We start from the raw sequence: 15,014 nt of genomic DNA, 5'->3' as shown, positions 1-15,014 counted from the left end.
TGGTACCACTTTGTCTACAGGGAATCATCATCCCCAGTGAGCTTCCTCAAACATTTGTTTGCCACTGGGTATATAAGGACTGAGACACTGATCCTGGGGTTATGTGAAAACAATGTAATTGGACGTGTCAAGCCTCTAACATCCAAATGATAATATGAAGTTCACAAGGATGTGCTTTGTTCTATTGTGGTTAGAAAACAAAGTCCATCCAAAATAAAGAAGGACGGTTAACAAATGTATGAGTTGGGGGATCCCATTAAAGCTTTCTGTTACCAAGATGGATCATTTATTTAAAACACCAGTCTTTATGTAAGACATTGATCCAGTCCTCAAAAGGAAATGAGGGTGTTTGATTTTCATGGATATGTTTTCATCCCCTTTATTTCAAGGCTCCATAACCATTTTCACATATTCAACAAACAGATTTCATTCAAGACTTGGTTCATACTTAAGCTAACAAATGTTTGCATTTCACAAAAAGAATTATAATGAATCCTGAAAGTCTTAGTATAGTTTAAAGTTACTAAAGCTTTAGAAAGACTTTTGAAATACCCAGGATAAGAAAGATCCTAATGCATGAATTCTCCCAGTGTTCTACCTGTTAACACATTACACTATCAGTCCACCCATCCATTCATTCAACAAACATATAGTAAACACCAACCATGGGCCATGCATTGTGCTAAGAGCTTGGGAGCAATATTGACAGGTGAGACACACAGTCCCTACTCTCAAGAGTTTGCCCTCTTGAGTTAGGGTGGTAAGGATAAAACTCTAAATATCAGGAGCAGCTAGGTGGTACAATAAACAGAGCACCAGTCCTGGAATCAAGAAGACCTGAGTTTAAATGTGGTCTCATACGTGTACTAGCGGTATAACTCTGGACAAGTTATTTAACCCTATTTGCCTCAGTTTCCTCATCTGTAAAATGGAAATAATAATAGCATCTACGTCCTACTGTTGTTGTGAGGATCAAATGAGATAATATTTGTAAACATGCTTAGCATAGTGCCTAGTACATAGTAGGCACTATATAAATGTTGCTATGATCATTGTTATGATTATTATTATTATCAGACTGCTACCTCATCACCCCTTAATAAAAGGATTTGGTCTGTAATACTTGGACTTAGTCAAAAGGCCACACCTAAGGACCTAGAAGGACACATGTGGCCTCGAGGCTGCAGGTTCCCCACCCCTGCCTTAGAGTCTTCATGAGCTGCTATAGCAAAAAACAAAATAACAACAGCAATGGCAACTAGTGGTCAACCTTCTGGCGATGAGGCAGGCTGTGTGTGTTTAGCTAGCTTAGTCCTTGGAGGATAGACACAGCCTGTTGCTGGTACTCTGCTAGAGGCCTTTCCAGCTTGGCTGGATATACCAGGGCTCATGACTTCCTGCATAGACTGCCAGACTTTGAGCCAAGAGATCTGGGTTTGAATCCCACTTCAGACACTTGAACCTGGGTGATTGTGGGTAAGACACTTAACTTTCTGAAACCTCAGTTTCTCCATCCATAGAATAAGTATACTCTCACTAACTACCACTACCTACCAAATTGTAAAGAAACTGACTTGCTAACCTCAAAGTGCTATTGAATTGTTAATAAGTTCCTAGATGAAGCAATGGGAAGATTGTTGGACTTAGAGTCAGGGAGACCCGAGTTCAGATCCTGTTACAGACATTTATTGGCTGTGTGACCAAAACCTCTGTGTGTTTCATTTTCCTCATCTTTAAAATGAGGAGGATTAAACACAATAGCCTCCATGGTCCTTTTCAGCTCTAAATCTTTCATCCTAAGTATATAAGGGACTACAAAATCCTATGAGATCAGATAAGAAAAAAGCCACTTTCACAACAGTTAAACTGTATATTTGACTATTCTTTGGCCAGAAAGTTATTTCTAATTTTCTTGTAACTATACTTTGAACTAATTTGTCCTCACTAAGAAAAACATAATGGACGCTGATGATGATTTAATTAAGCTATTTCATTAACAATAGAGCCTACTGCTTTTCCCAAGAAGGATTCTTTGCCAAAACCAAAACTATATTTTTAGCCCTGTTGGGGATTACTATGGGATTTAAAAAGAAATCATTTTTCCTGTGTCAGAGGGAAAATACAGAGCCTTTTCATGATCACTTCTAATAACTCTCAAGGATATATTTAGAGAAATGATGTGAGGACCTCTAATAGTATTTATATAAATTTGTAAAAGGACCCTGGAAAAGGTGACTGTGCTTCCATCAGTGAGTAGGCGAGACATCTGGGCTTTCCAAGACTGGCTTTGACGTCTTCCGGCTCCTGCTTTGTCAGCATCATCTCAGACTTGTCCCACGGAATCCTAGAGGAACTCAAAATGTCATTCCGTCTCCTGCCCACTCCCCTCCAGACAGATCCATACCTAAAATCATGCAGGGGAATTGAGTTTTGCCTTTGCTATCTTTAACAACAGCAACACAAGCAACAAGCTTTGTGTAGTGTCCACTTGGAGGTTGTGCTACATGCTGGAGGAGAGAGGAGCTACAAAGTTTGGGTTAGACATAATCCCTGCCTTCCCTAAATCTCACAGGCTAGTAAAGGAATAGGGCAACTAGGAGTCACACTGAATAAAGTGCCAGACCTGGAGTCAAGAAGACTTATTTTCCTGAGTTCAAATCCAGCTTCAGACACTTACTAGTTGTGTGACCCTGGACAAGTCACTTAATCACGTTAGCCCCAGTTTCCTCATCTGTAAAATGAGCTGGAGAAGGAAACGACAAACCACTCCAGTATCTTTGATAAGAAAACCCCAGATTGGGCCATAAAAAATCAGATGCAACTGAAAAACAATTGAGCAACAATAGTAATATAATAAAATGCATGTGCAGATACCTATCATGCACAATTTTGTTTGCTAAGTTCATTAAAGAGGTGAAAAATGAAAGACTGTGTGAGGAGAGGCAAGAAGATTGGTAACTACCAGGTGATTAGAGAAGACTTCAGACAAAATAGCATTCAAATCAGGCTGTAAGGAATAAATAAAGTTCAACAGTTGAGGAGGTAGGGGGTGTACATTCTAGGCTTAGGGAACAGAGTCGGCGAGGGCAAAGAAATGTGGGAATGCTGGATATGTTGAGGAAGGGAAGGAGAGGCAGGAAGTAGTCCAATCATGGTGGGATGTACTAATACACAGTAAAACTCAACTGTGGAGCGTAGTAAGACCAAATAATGCTCAAAAGCTGAAATGGCACCAGATTGTGGAGAGCCCTGAATGCCAGGTAAAAGAGTTTGTGCTTTACTCAGTAGGCAATAAGAGAGCTACCAAAGATTTCTAAGCAGTGACATAACTAGAACTTTACCAAAGGAAGAGGTGTGTGGGATGGATTGGAATGAGGAGTGAGAGTGGAAGCAGGAAGATTGATGAGAAGGCTACTGAAATGGTCTAGATCAGAGGTGGGGAACCTGTCACCTCAAGGCCACATATGGCCCTCTAGGTCCTCAACTATAGCCCTTTGATTGAAACTTCACAGAACAGATCCCCTTAATAAAAGTATTTCTTCTGTAAAATTTGGACTCAGTCAAAAGATCGCACCCAAGGATTTGGAGGGCCACATGTGTCCTCGAGGCAACAGGTTCCCCACTCCTGGTCCAGCTGGATTGTTATGGGTGGTGGCAAGTGAAATTAGAGAAGAGAGGAAAGTATCTGTATGTTACAGACAGATAAAGTTAGATTATTTGGTTATTACAATATTCCTGTGAAGTAATCATTATTCCCATTTCATAGATGTGAAACTAAAAAACAACAACAAGAAAAGATTCAATTCAATCCCAAAAGTATATACGGGATATGAAGACAAATGTAAAAATAGCCTCTGCCTTTAAGGAGTTGACATTCTGTTAAGTAAAATGACTTGTCCAAGGTCACAACTCTAAGTGTTGAATCATCTCACTATGCAATGCTGGTTCACATTTATACAGCATTGTTGACAAAGGGCTTCTCTCCCAATAAACCCTATGCACTAGGTAGCCCGAGCACTGTTATTCCTGCCTTAGTAGTGAGAAAATGAGGTCTCCAGTGAATGCAGGTGTGACTGTACTGTCTACCCTGTCTACTGATATCAAGTCCAGTGTTCTTTCCACTATCTCATGTAGCCACTCAAATGCATTGTCTCCTAAAGAATTCTAGTAAAGGAAAGTCTATTCAGCAACCACACACACCTCCAAACAAAACTGCATTTTAAATAACTTTTTAGCTACTTTGCTAGTTTTCATTAAATTTTTGGTAGGAATCTTTCTTTGCCTATTTTTCCAAATAGTATATATAATATTGGAATTAATTGTTTTTTTAAATGTTTGCTAGAATTCCCTTGTAAATCCTTCTGGTCCTGGGAATTTTTTCTTAGGAAGTTCATTGATGGCTTGTTCAATATTTTTTTCTAAGATTGGCTTATTTAAATATTTTATTTCTTCTTCTGTTAATCTAGGTAATTTATATTTTTGTAAATATTGTCCTTTTACAAATTTACATAAATGTTATTAGGGGTAGTCACATCATTTCTCTAAATATATCCCTGAGAGTTATTAGAAGTGATCATGAAAAGGCTCTGTATTCTCCCTCCAACACAGGAAAAATGATTTCTTTTAAAATCCCATAGTAATCCCCAACAGAGCTAAAAATATAGTTTCTGTTTTGGCAAAGAATACTTCTTGGGAAAAGCAGTAGGTTCTATTGTTAATGAAATAGCTTAATTAAATAATGTCTGACTGTTCGTGACCCCACTTGGAGTTTTCTTGTCAAAGTTACTGGATTGCATCTACACAAAAATTGATTATGTATTGGGACATAAAAACCTCACACCCAACTGCAGAAAAGCAGAAATAGTAAATGCATCCATCTCAGATCATAATGCACTAAAAATTACATTCGATAATGGACAATAGAAAGAGAATAAAAATTAATTGGAAATTAAATAATCTAATCCTAAAAAAATAAGTGGGTCAAAGAACAAATCATAGAAACAATAGATAATTTCATTAAAGAAAAAGACAACAAGGAGATAACATACCAAAATTTATGAGATGCAGCCAAAGCAGTACTTAGGGGAAATTTTATATCTCTAATTACTTACATCAATAAAACAGAGAAAAAGCAGATCAATAAATTGAGCATGCAACTAAAAAAGCCAGAAAAAGAACAAATTAAAAATCTCCAGTTAAATACCAAATTACAAATCCTGAAAAACAAAGGAGAGATTAATAAAATTGAAAGTAAGAAAACCATTGAATTAATAAATAAAACTAGAAGCTGGCTTTATGAAAAAAAGACAATAAAATAGACAAACCATTGGTTAATTTGATTTAAAAAGGAAAGAAGAAAACCAAATTGTTAGTATCAAAAATTAAAGGGGTGAATTCACCACTAATGAAGAGGAAATTAAGACAATTGTTAGGAGCTATTTTGCCCAGTTATATGCCAATAAATTTGACTATCTAAATGAAATGGATGAATATTTACAAAAATATAAATTACCCAGATTAACAGAAGAAGAAATAAAATATTTAAATAAGCCAATCTTAGAAAAAAAATTGAACAAGCCATCAATGAACTTCCTAAGAAAAAATTCCCAGGACCAGAAGGATATACAAGGGAATTCTACCAAACATTTAAAGAACAATTAATTCCAATATTATATACACTATTTGGAAAAATAGGCAAAGAAAGAGTCCTACCAAATTCCTTTTATGACACAAATATAGTGCTTATACCTAAACCAGGAAGTGTCAAAACAGAGAAAGGAAATTATAGACCAATTTCCCTAATGAATATTTTAAATAAAATACTACCAAAGAGATTACAGCAATATATCACAAGGATCATACACTATGACCAGGTGGGATTTATACCAGGAATGCAGAGTTTGTTCAATATTAGGAAAACTATCAGCGTAATTGACCAGATCAATAACAAAACCAACAGAAATCATGTGATTATCTCAGTAGATGCAGAAAAAGCTTTTGAAAAAATATAGCACTCATTCCTATTAAAAACACTAGAAAACACATGAATAAATCAAGTTTACCTTAACATAATAAGTAATATTTATCTAAAACCATCAGCAGGCATTATCTATAATGGAGATAAGCTAGAAGCCTTCCCAACACAATCAGGAGTAAAGCAAAGATGCCCATTATCACCTCTATTATTTAATATTGTACTAGAAATGTTAGCTATAGCAATAAGAGGAGAAAAAAGAAATTGAAGGAGTTAAGATAGGCAATGAGGAAACAAAACCATCACTCTTTGCAGATGATATGATGGTATACTTAGAAAATCCTAGAGAATCGACTGAAAAACTACTTGAAACTATTAACAACTTTAGCAAAGTTGTAAGACACAAAATAAATCCACATAAACTATCAGCATTTCTATATGTTGCCAACAAAGTCCTGCATCAAGAAATAGAAAGAGAAGTTCCATTAAAAATAACTGTAGACAATATAAAGTACTTGGGATTCTACCTAACAAGACAAACCCAGGAACTATATGAACACAACTATAAAATTCTATTTACACAAATAAAGTTATATATAAACAATTGGAAAAATATTAATTGCTCATGGGTAGGCCAAGTCAACATGTGACAGTTCTACCTAAATTAATCTATTTAATTCAGTGCCATATCAATCAAACTATCAAAAAATTATTTTATAGAGCTAGAAAAAATAACAAAATTCATCTGGCAAAACAAAGACTCAAGGATATCAAGGGAATAAATGAAAAAAAATGAAAGAAAGTGGTCTGGCCATACAAGATCTCAAACTATTATAAAGCAATAATTTTCAAAACAATCTGATATTGGCTAAGAAATAGAGTGGCGAATCAGTGGAATAGATTATATACAGATTACCTTATACTGAATGAACTTATTAATCTAGCATATGATAAGCCCAAAGTTCCAAGCTTTTGGAACAAAAACTCATTACTTGACAAAAACTTCAGGGAAAACTAGAAAATAATATGGCAAAAATTAGGTATAGATCAATATCTCACACTATATACCAGGATAAGGTCAAAATAGGTACATGATTTACACATAAAGGGTGATAGCATAAGCAAATTAAGAGAGCATGGAATAGTTTATCTGTCAGATTTATGGATAAGAGAAGAATTTAGGACCCAAGAAGATATAGAGAATATTACAAAATGTAAAATAGATAATTTTGATCATATAAAACTTAAGTTTTTTGCACAAACAAAACCAATGCAACCAAAATTATAAGGAAAGCAGAAAACTGGGGGGAATTTTTTGTAAAAAGTATCTCTGATAAAGGCCTAATTTCTCACATATATAGAGAATTGAGTCAAATTTATAAAAATACAAGTAATTCCCCAATTGATATATGGTCAAAAGATATATACAGGTAGTTTTCAGACAAAGAAATAAAAGCTATCTACAGTCATATTAAAAAGTGCTTTAAATCACTATTGATTAGAGAAATCAAATTAAAACAACTCTAAAGTACTACTTCACACCTATCAGATGGGCTGATATGACAAAAAAGGAAAATGTTGGATGTTGGAGGGGATGTGGGAAAACTGGGACACTTAATGCACTGTTGGTGGAGTTGTGAAATGATGTAACCATTCTGGAGAACAATTTGGAACTATTCCCATAGAGCTATAAAACTGTGCATACTCTGTGATCAGCAGTACCACCACTAGGTCTATGTCCTAAAGACATCCAAAAAAAGGGAAAAGGACATATTTGTTCAAAAATATTTATAGTAGGTTTTTTTTGTGGTGGCTAAGAATTGGAAATCAAAGGGATGTCCATCAATTGGGGAATGACTAAATGAGCTGTGGTATATGGTTGTAATGGAATATTATTGTACCATAGAAAATGACAAACAGGATGATTTCAGAAAAACCTGGAAAGACTTGCACGAACTGATGCATAGTGAAGTAAACAGAACCAGGAGAAGATTGTACACAGAAATAGCAATATTGTTCAGTGAATGGCTTGGCTATTCTCAAGCAATGCAATGATCTAAGACAATCCCAAGGGACTAATGATGAAGCATACTATCCACCTCCAGAGAAAGAAATGATATTGACTGAATACAGCATGCTATTTTTCACTTTCTTTCTTTCTTTTTTTTTTTAATCCAAGTCTTCTTGTACAAAATGACTAGTATGGAAATGTTTTACATAATTGCACATGTATAACCTTTATCTGATTGCTTACTGTCTCAGGGAGAAGGGAGGGGAGGGAGAGAGGGAGGGATAGAATTTGAAACTCCAAACTTTAATCAAAAATGTTCTTAAAAAATAAAGACACTGGATTGGTTTGTCATTTCCTTCTCCAGCTCATTTTACAGGTGAGGAAACTGAGGCAAACAAGGTTAGGTGACTTATCTAGGGTTATGCAGCTAGTAAATGTCTAGAGCTGGATTTGAACTCAGGTCCTCCTGACTCCAGGGACAGCACCCTGAGGGGACACCTTTTGGAAATGCTCCAATTACCTATCTTACATTTCTGGGCCTATCACACTGCAAATAATACTCTCCACCTTTATCTCTAGAAAATAATACCTTCCTTAAAAAACAAGACAAAATAGCCTATATCAGATTGTGTGCCATCTTGGGAAAGGTGGTGGGGAGGAAGGGGGAGAAAAATTTTAAACTCAGAAGCATATGGAAGTGATTGTTGATAAATCAAAATAAATTAGTAAAAAATTAAAAAAAAAAGACAGGGAAAGAGAGCATGATCCCTGATCACAACAATTTCCATTTAGCACTTCTTCAAATAACAGCCTTTTGTAGCTGTATCCTACTTCTTTACAAATGACAAAACATTTTCAACTGTTATTTCATTGATCTTTAGAAGAATCCTGTGAGGTAGATATTATAAGTAATATCCCTATTTATAGATGAGGAGATTGAGGCCTGGAGAGATTAAGTGACTTGTACGAAATCAAACAATGAATGAGTGGCACAGCCAGAATTTGAACCCAGGCCTTCTGATTTCTAATCCAGTGATATTCCCTATAGATCCCCTACCCAAACTTCTCTGGATGCCTAAAATTCCTTTCACAGGAGCCAAGCCCTTTCATTCAAAAAATAAGAAATAAAACTTAAAATACAAAACCCCTAGGAGAGTAAATATCGTGGCTAATGTTCATACTGAGGTGTAAATGAATGTGATCAGATCCTTTCCTGACACCAAGTTTGAGGGGGAGAAGGGGAAAAGGGAAGGAGAAACACAGCCTGCATAATAGAGTACCCAGTGGTCTAGGTTCAAGGGTCTAGCTTGCACCCAATCTCATCCTGCATTCTCTTCCATCTTTTTATATTCGCACAGGTCAGTCCCTTGCCCTGATGTAATCTACCCCTCCCATGTTACAGATGAGAAAACTGAATCCCTGGAGGTTAAATGACTTGTGCAAGGTCACATAGGCATTAAACATCAGAGGTGGGATTTGAACCCAGGTCTTCTAACTCCAAAATCAGTGCTTTTTCTATAGCGCCCCCCCACCCAGGTCATCTCTGATGAAAACCTTTGCTTGCTTCAAGACCCACCTGAAGTTGCTCTATAGAGAGGTCCCCGATCATCTCACTGAAAGCATCCTTTCCTTAATCTAATTTTCCTAAAGTGTTTTTTGTTTTCAGAATCTGCCCTTTGCCCCCCATCACACCCTTTCTGCCTTTATCAAATTCATGTTTGTGCTGTTCTGTATCCTCCCAAGAGAAGGCAGACTTCTTGAGAGCAGGAACCAGCATTTTTGAATCTTTATATTCCCCTGCACCAGACCCAGAAACTTGCATACAGCAGGTGTCTTGTAAATGCTGAATTGAAATAGGTTTGGTGTCCCGCTGCCTCGGTGAAGTTGACAGCTTTCTTATTATAGCAGCCAATGGATCCAATTTCATCGCTGAGATTCAAGTGCAGCTGACTTAACTCCAGTATCCATTTCTTGTACAATACTTGGATTCCTAAGAGTAAACCTCTGAAGTAACATACCTTCTAAGTATGGGAAGGGCCATCTTCTGGGGGAGGATCCAACTGGTTCCATTGACCCCAGAGAGTAGCAATAGGATTAATGGGTAGGAGAGGGAGAGACAGACAGAGAGACAGAGACAGAGACTTAGATGAAAGATTCCTAGAGCACTAAGAAAGTAAATCCAACATGAGTCAAAGGTATGACTTGAGCCCAGATTGTCCTGGCTTTGAGACTGGGCTTTCTATCTGTTTACACATGTAAAGAACTTCACAAACCTTAAAGCATTATGTTAATGCTAGTTGTTGTTGGGATCAGCTAGATGGTGCAGTGCATAGAGTGTCAAGACTGGAGTCAGAAAAACCTGAGTTCAAATCCAGCCTTAAAAATTTACTGGCTGAGTGACCCTGGGCAAGTCCTTTAACCCTGTTTGTCTCAGTTTCCTCATCTATAAAATAAGCTGGAGAAAGAATGATGAACCACTCCAGTATCTTTGCCAAGAAAACCTCAAATGGGGTCACAGAGAGTCAGTCATGACTAAAAGGACTGAACAAGTACTTGGTGGTGGTGGTGATGGTGGTGATTGTTGTACCATGCTACCTCTCAGACAACTATACCTGTATAGGGCAGGGAAGATACAAAGATAAATTAGGTAAGATTTCTACCTCTAAGGATGTTAAAATTTATTAGGGGAAGGCAAGTGCATAGTTGGATTAAAAAAACCTTATTAATCTGCTAAACAAAAATGACTATTCTATAAAATAGAACGTAAGTGCGAAAGAGAAGCACAACTTCAGTCAATCAACAAGCATTATTACGTCCCTAGTATTAGTCACTAATTAGACCTTTACAAGAAGGGGATGGGCTGCCATGGAGGTGGCGAATTCCCTGTCACTAGACATCTTCAAACAGAGTCCATCTTATCACTTCCCTGGGATGTGATAAAGAAAAAAGTATGATTTGAGTAGGGGTTGAACTAGATAGATATGTCTTAGATAGACTTATAGCTCCTTCCAGCTCCACGTCTATAAACTTACAGGAGGGACCTAAGGAGGAAAGAAGGGATTTCTTTACATTGGTAAGTCAGAGAAAGTTTCATGGAAGATGTAGCCTCCACCAGGTAACTTCTGTTCAGATGTTTGCCCAACACTGAAACTATTCTGGCTATAAGGCTGTCTTTTTTGGAAACTCCATTAACTTTAATATCCTGTGGTAAATTGGAACATAGATTTAGATGGTAGGCGTCATCTAGAACATTTTCTTATTTTATAAGTGGGGAAAATGAGGCTCAGGGAGATTAAGTGAATGACCCAAGAACACAGAAATAGCACATGGAAAAGCCAGGATTTGAACCCAGGTCCGGTAATCCTAAATTCAGTATTCTTTCCACTATACCATGCTGTTCCTGTGATCCCATTGTCTTTCTTGGCCTCTCTGTAGCATTTGACATGATATCACACCTTCTCCTCTTTGGCATTCTCTCCTCATTGGGTTTTCATGACACCGCTTTCTCATGGTTCTGCTTCTCTGTGTCCACTCCTTCCCAGTCTGCTTGGCTGTATTTCCAACCACGTCACATCCACTAGCTGTAGGTGTACCCCCAAAGCTCTGTCCTAAGCTCTCTTCTCTTTCCTCTCTACACTCTCCCTTAGTTCTCTCCTCCACTACCATGGGGTCAACTGTCACCTCCATATCGGTGATGCACAGAGCTAGATGTTCAACCCCAGTCTTTTTCCTCCAAGTCATCACCTCCTCACTTTCACCATGCACATCTAGTTATTGTTTCTATTCCTACAGCATCCCTTCTTTATAGCTTATCTCCAATCACATAGCCCCCACTCTAGTTCAGAACCACAATTCACCTTGTCTACTGCAAAAGTCTCCTAACTTATCTCTCTGACTCACCTTACTTGTCTTTTCCATCTTCCCTTCAAAGAGACTTTTCCTAAAGTGTAAGTCTAGACATGACACTCGCACTTAAAATGCTCCAGGGACTCCTTATTCCCTCTTGGATCAAACATAGAATTTCTCTGGCATTTAAAGCCCTTCACAGCCTTACCTTGTCAGTGATTGTTCACCCTCACACACACTACAGGCTACCCCCCCTGGCAGACAGCCAAGTGGCAAAATGCACAGACATTGGATCTGGAGCAAAGCCAACCTCAAACCCTACCTGAGATACTTACTACTTGTGTGACCCTCAGCAAGTCACTTACATTCTCTGTTCCTCAGTTTCCTCATCTATAAAATGCAGGGATTGGACTCAAAGACCTCAAAGGTACCATCCAGCTTGAACCGAATGATTCTATGAGATTTGCTGTTGTTCACACACAAGCGTTCCATCTTGTGTCTCCTTACCTTTGAAATGACTGTCCCTCCCATGCCTGAAATGCTCTCTATCTCACCTCAGCCTCTTCAAATCTATGGCTTCCTCCCAGACTCAGCTCAAGCACTACCTTTGGCAGGAGGTCTCTCCTAACCCTCCCTGCTGCTATTGCCTTCTGTTCTAAACTGGATGTATCTGGTGTGTACCTATTTATGCACAGGTAGTCTCCCTTGTGAGAATGTAAGCTTCTTGAGGACAGTAACTATTTTGACATTTTCTGTGGGTTTCCAGTATTTATCACAGTATCTGGCACAGAATAATAAATATTTGCTGATTAATTGATAACACAGTGCCTAGCACAGTGCTTTGCACAGAAGAGTCAGTAACTAAATATTTGTTGAATAAACAAAGGAATGCATTTTCCATAGTACACTATAAACTTCTCAGGGTAGGGACATCTCATGTATTTTTGCATTTCCTGATACACCTGGAACAGGATTTTGCATGTAGTAGTCATTTAATAAATAATTCTTGAAAGTGATTCTTCTCTCCCTGCTCAAGCTTTCCAAAAACACTTTGGATCCCTGCTTTGCCCCAGTCACTTCTTACCTTGTTTTATACGTGTGTGCTATATTCTCTTTAGCAGAAGGTAAACTCATTGAGATCAAGGATTACATCATTTTTAATCAATGATCTGCAGCACCTTGTACATAAGAGGTGCTTATTGTGCATTCAGGATAACTTCTAGTTGTTATCTACATTCTGTCATCATAGTGGCTTACTTTCAGAAAGTAATGTATGAAAACTAAGTCATAGAAACTTCTTAGTCTCTTTTTGAGGCATTTTTTAAGCCTTTTTATAAAATGGTCATAGTATAATAGTGCTTCCTGGGTATGACATTCTCAAAATCAGTACATTCTTTGGAACTGTTAGCTGTTTTTCAAACTAACTGAATCTCCACCCTTTCCTAAATGCAAAATTGTGACGATTTCTTGCTAAATATGTTGGAATGTTTTCAATGGAGCTCTCCTTTCTATCTGCTTACAGGAAGGTTTGAAAACATACTGCTTCCTGGTCTTTGCCGCAATCTGCATACTAGGAGCGACTTACTTGTATTTTGTCCTTCCTGAGACCAAAAACAAGACTTATGCAGAAATCAGCCGGGTGTTCGCCAAAAGGAATAAGGAAAACCTCCCAGCAAAGAAAACAGAGCAAGCCAGAGCCAATGGACAAGCCAATGGACAGGCCAACAGGAAGTCTGAGCTAGAGTCTTCTTTCACACTTGACAATCGCATCTAAAATAAAATCATTTAACTCGAACAGTCTCTCCATTTGGGGGCTGGAGGTTGTGTGTCTAGAAGGGAGATGCTTTCCTAAGTTCAAAAAGTCATCATCCTGAAACACTCAAAGTAGCCAAGCTTCTCTGCTCACAGAGATTTGAAAATATTCATCCGTAGAGAGAGAATGACCATAATCTCCTCAATTTGACTGTGGCTGCTAATTCTTGAACTTCTGGAGTCTAGAAAGTGAAAAGTCCCCACATCTCTCCACTCTTATTCTGCCCCTCCAACAGCCCACTCCTTTAGTGTAGTTTTTTTCATCTCATGTTGCCACAGACAGAGCTCCCTTGAATCATTCTGAGGAAAGTGCTTGGTTTCAGAGCAAATTGAGGAGATGCATAAGATGAACACTAATAATAATAATAATGATAATAATAATAAGTCAACTCCTGGGTACTCAGTTCCTGAAGAAAGTCCCCTTCACATGGAATGAGGATAAAATTGGGGTCTACAGAGAACATTCTCTTGCTAACTATAGCAGTTTCAGAAACCATGCTCTGTGATCAGTGTGTTCCTGGGGATGAGCTGGGATGGGTGATGCTCCATCCAGTCACGTCAGAGAGCTGTGTTCTTATTCCCAGGCTTGGCCAGAGACACCTGTGCCAACTGGCAAATTGGACCATAAAGAAAGTGAAGAGCATGTTATATCTTGTAACAGAAGTTAAATTAAGTGTGGATAGAAGAACTGTGATTCCATGTGCCATTAACAGTATCACAGAAACACAGTGATCCCCTACAGAGGCCCAAAAGCAGACAATCAAAGGAGTCAGCTCTCCCATTGCCTGTGGTTAGATCAGACCCAGCCAGGGTTGATTTTTAAATTGAACTCAGCTCTGTCCCCTGGCGCAGTTCACCCTGTAGCCACCTTCCCAGGGAGAGCTCAGGAAATGAAGATTCACTTTCGTTTCAACCTTTGCCAAATAGAAATAGGAAAACCATTTGTTGGGGTAAAAAAAAATAATGCTAAACTCAACTGTACTAATGCAGATATTTGTAAGTTGTCTCCGTGAATGTATATGTGTGTACATGTATGAATATTTTAGAATCAAAGATGAGAAGTATGTATGTAAATCTGTGTGTGTGTGTGTGTGTGTGTGTGTGTCTGCCAACAGTTTTGTCAATGAAAGTTTTGACCCAATGTTTTCCTAATGTTAGAGCAGGGTCATCAGAATTCCTGGCATGCTCCCACAGGACAGAGACTCCAGTGGAGAAGTTATTTCATACAATTGTGAAAACCCAAAATTGACAGCACACCCGGGGTCATACCTGAATGCAAATCCCTTCTTTCACCTTCCTGGCAAATGATCATCTAGCTTTTCCTGGATGAACTCTAGCAGCAGCTCAAATGGTCAAATAGGACAACAATTG

At 38.0% G+C, this 15,014-nt stretch overlaps 1 protein-coding gene across 2 annotated transcripts in view; it reads left to right on the top strand.

Moving 5' to 3' along the window:
- SLC2A9 (solute carrier family 2 member 9) overlaps positions 1-13,626 on the top strand; it is a 304,702-nt gene extending 291,076 nt beyond the window's left edge. For both annotated transcript variants that reach the window (XM_027836293.1, XM_027836294.1), the window contains one exon: positions 13,354-13,626. In XM_027836293.1, the coding sequence (XP_027692094.1) occupies positions 13,354-13,605 (252 nt within the window). In that variant the 3' untranslated portion in view covers positions 13,606-13,626. The remainder of the gene's footprint in view (positions 1-13,353) is intronic.
- The last annotated feature ends 1,388 nt before the right edge of the window (positions 13,627-15,014 follow it).

Source organism: Vombatus ursinus, unplaced genomic scaffold (genome assembly GCF_900497805.2).
Source record: "Vombatus ursinus unplaced genomic scaffold, bare-nosed wombat genome assembly UNPS02014818.1, whole genome shotgun sequence".
Classification (NCBI taxonomy): domain Eukaryota; kingdom Metazoa; phylum Chordata; class Mammalia; order Diprotodontia; family Vombatidae; genus Vombatus; species Vombatus ursinus.
This window is presented reverse-complemented; position numbering and strand designations above follow the sequence as displayed.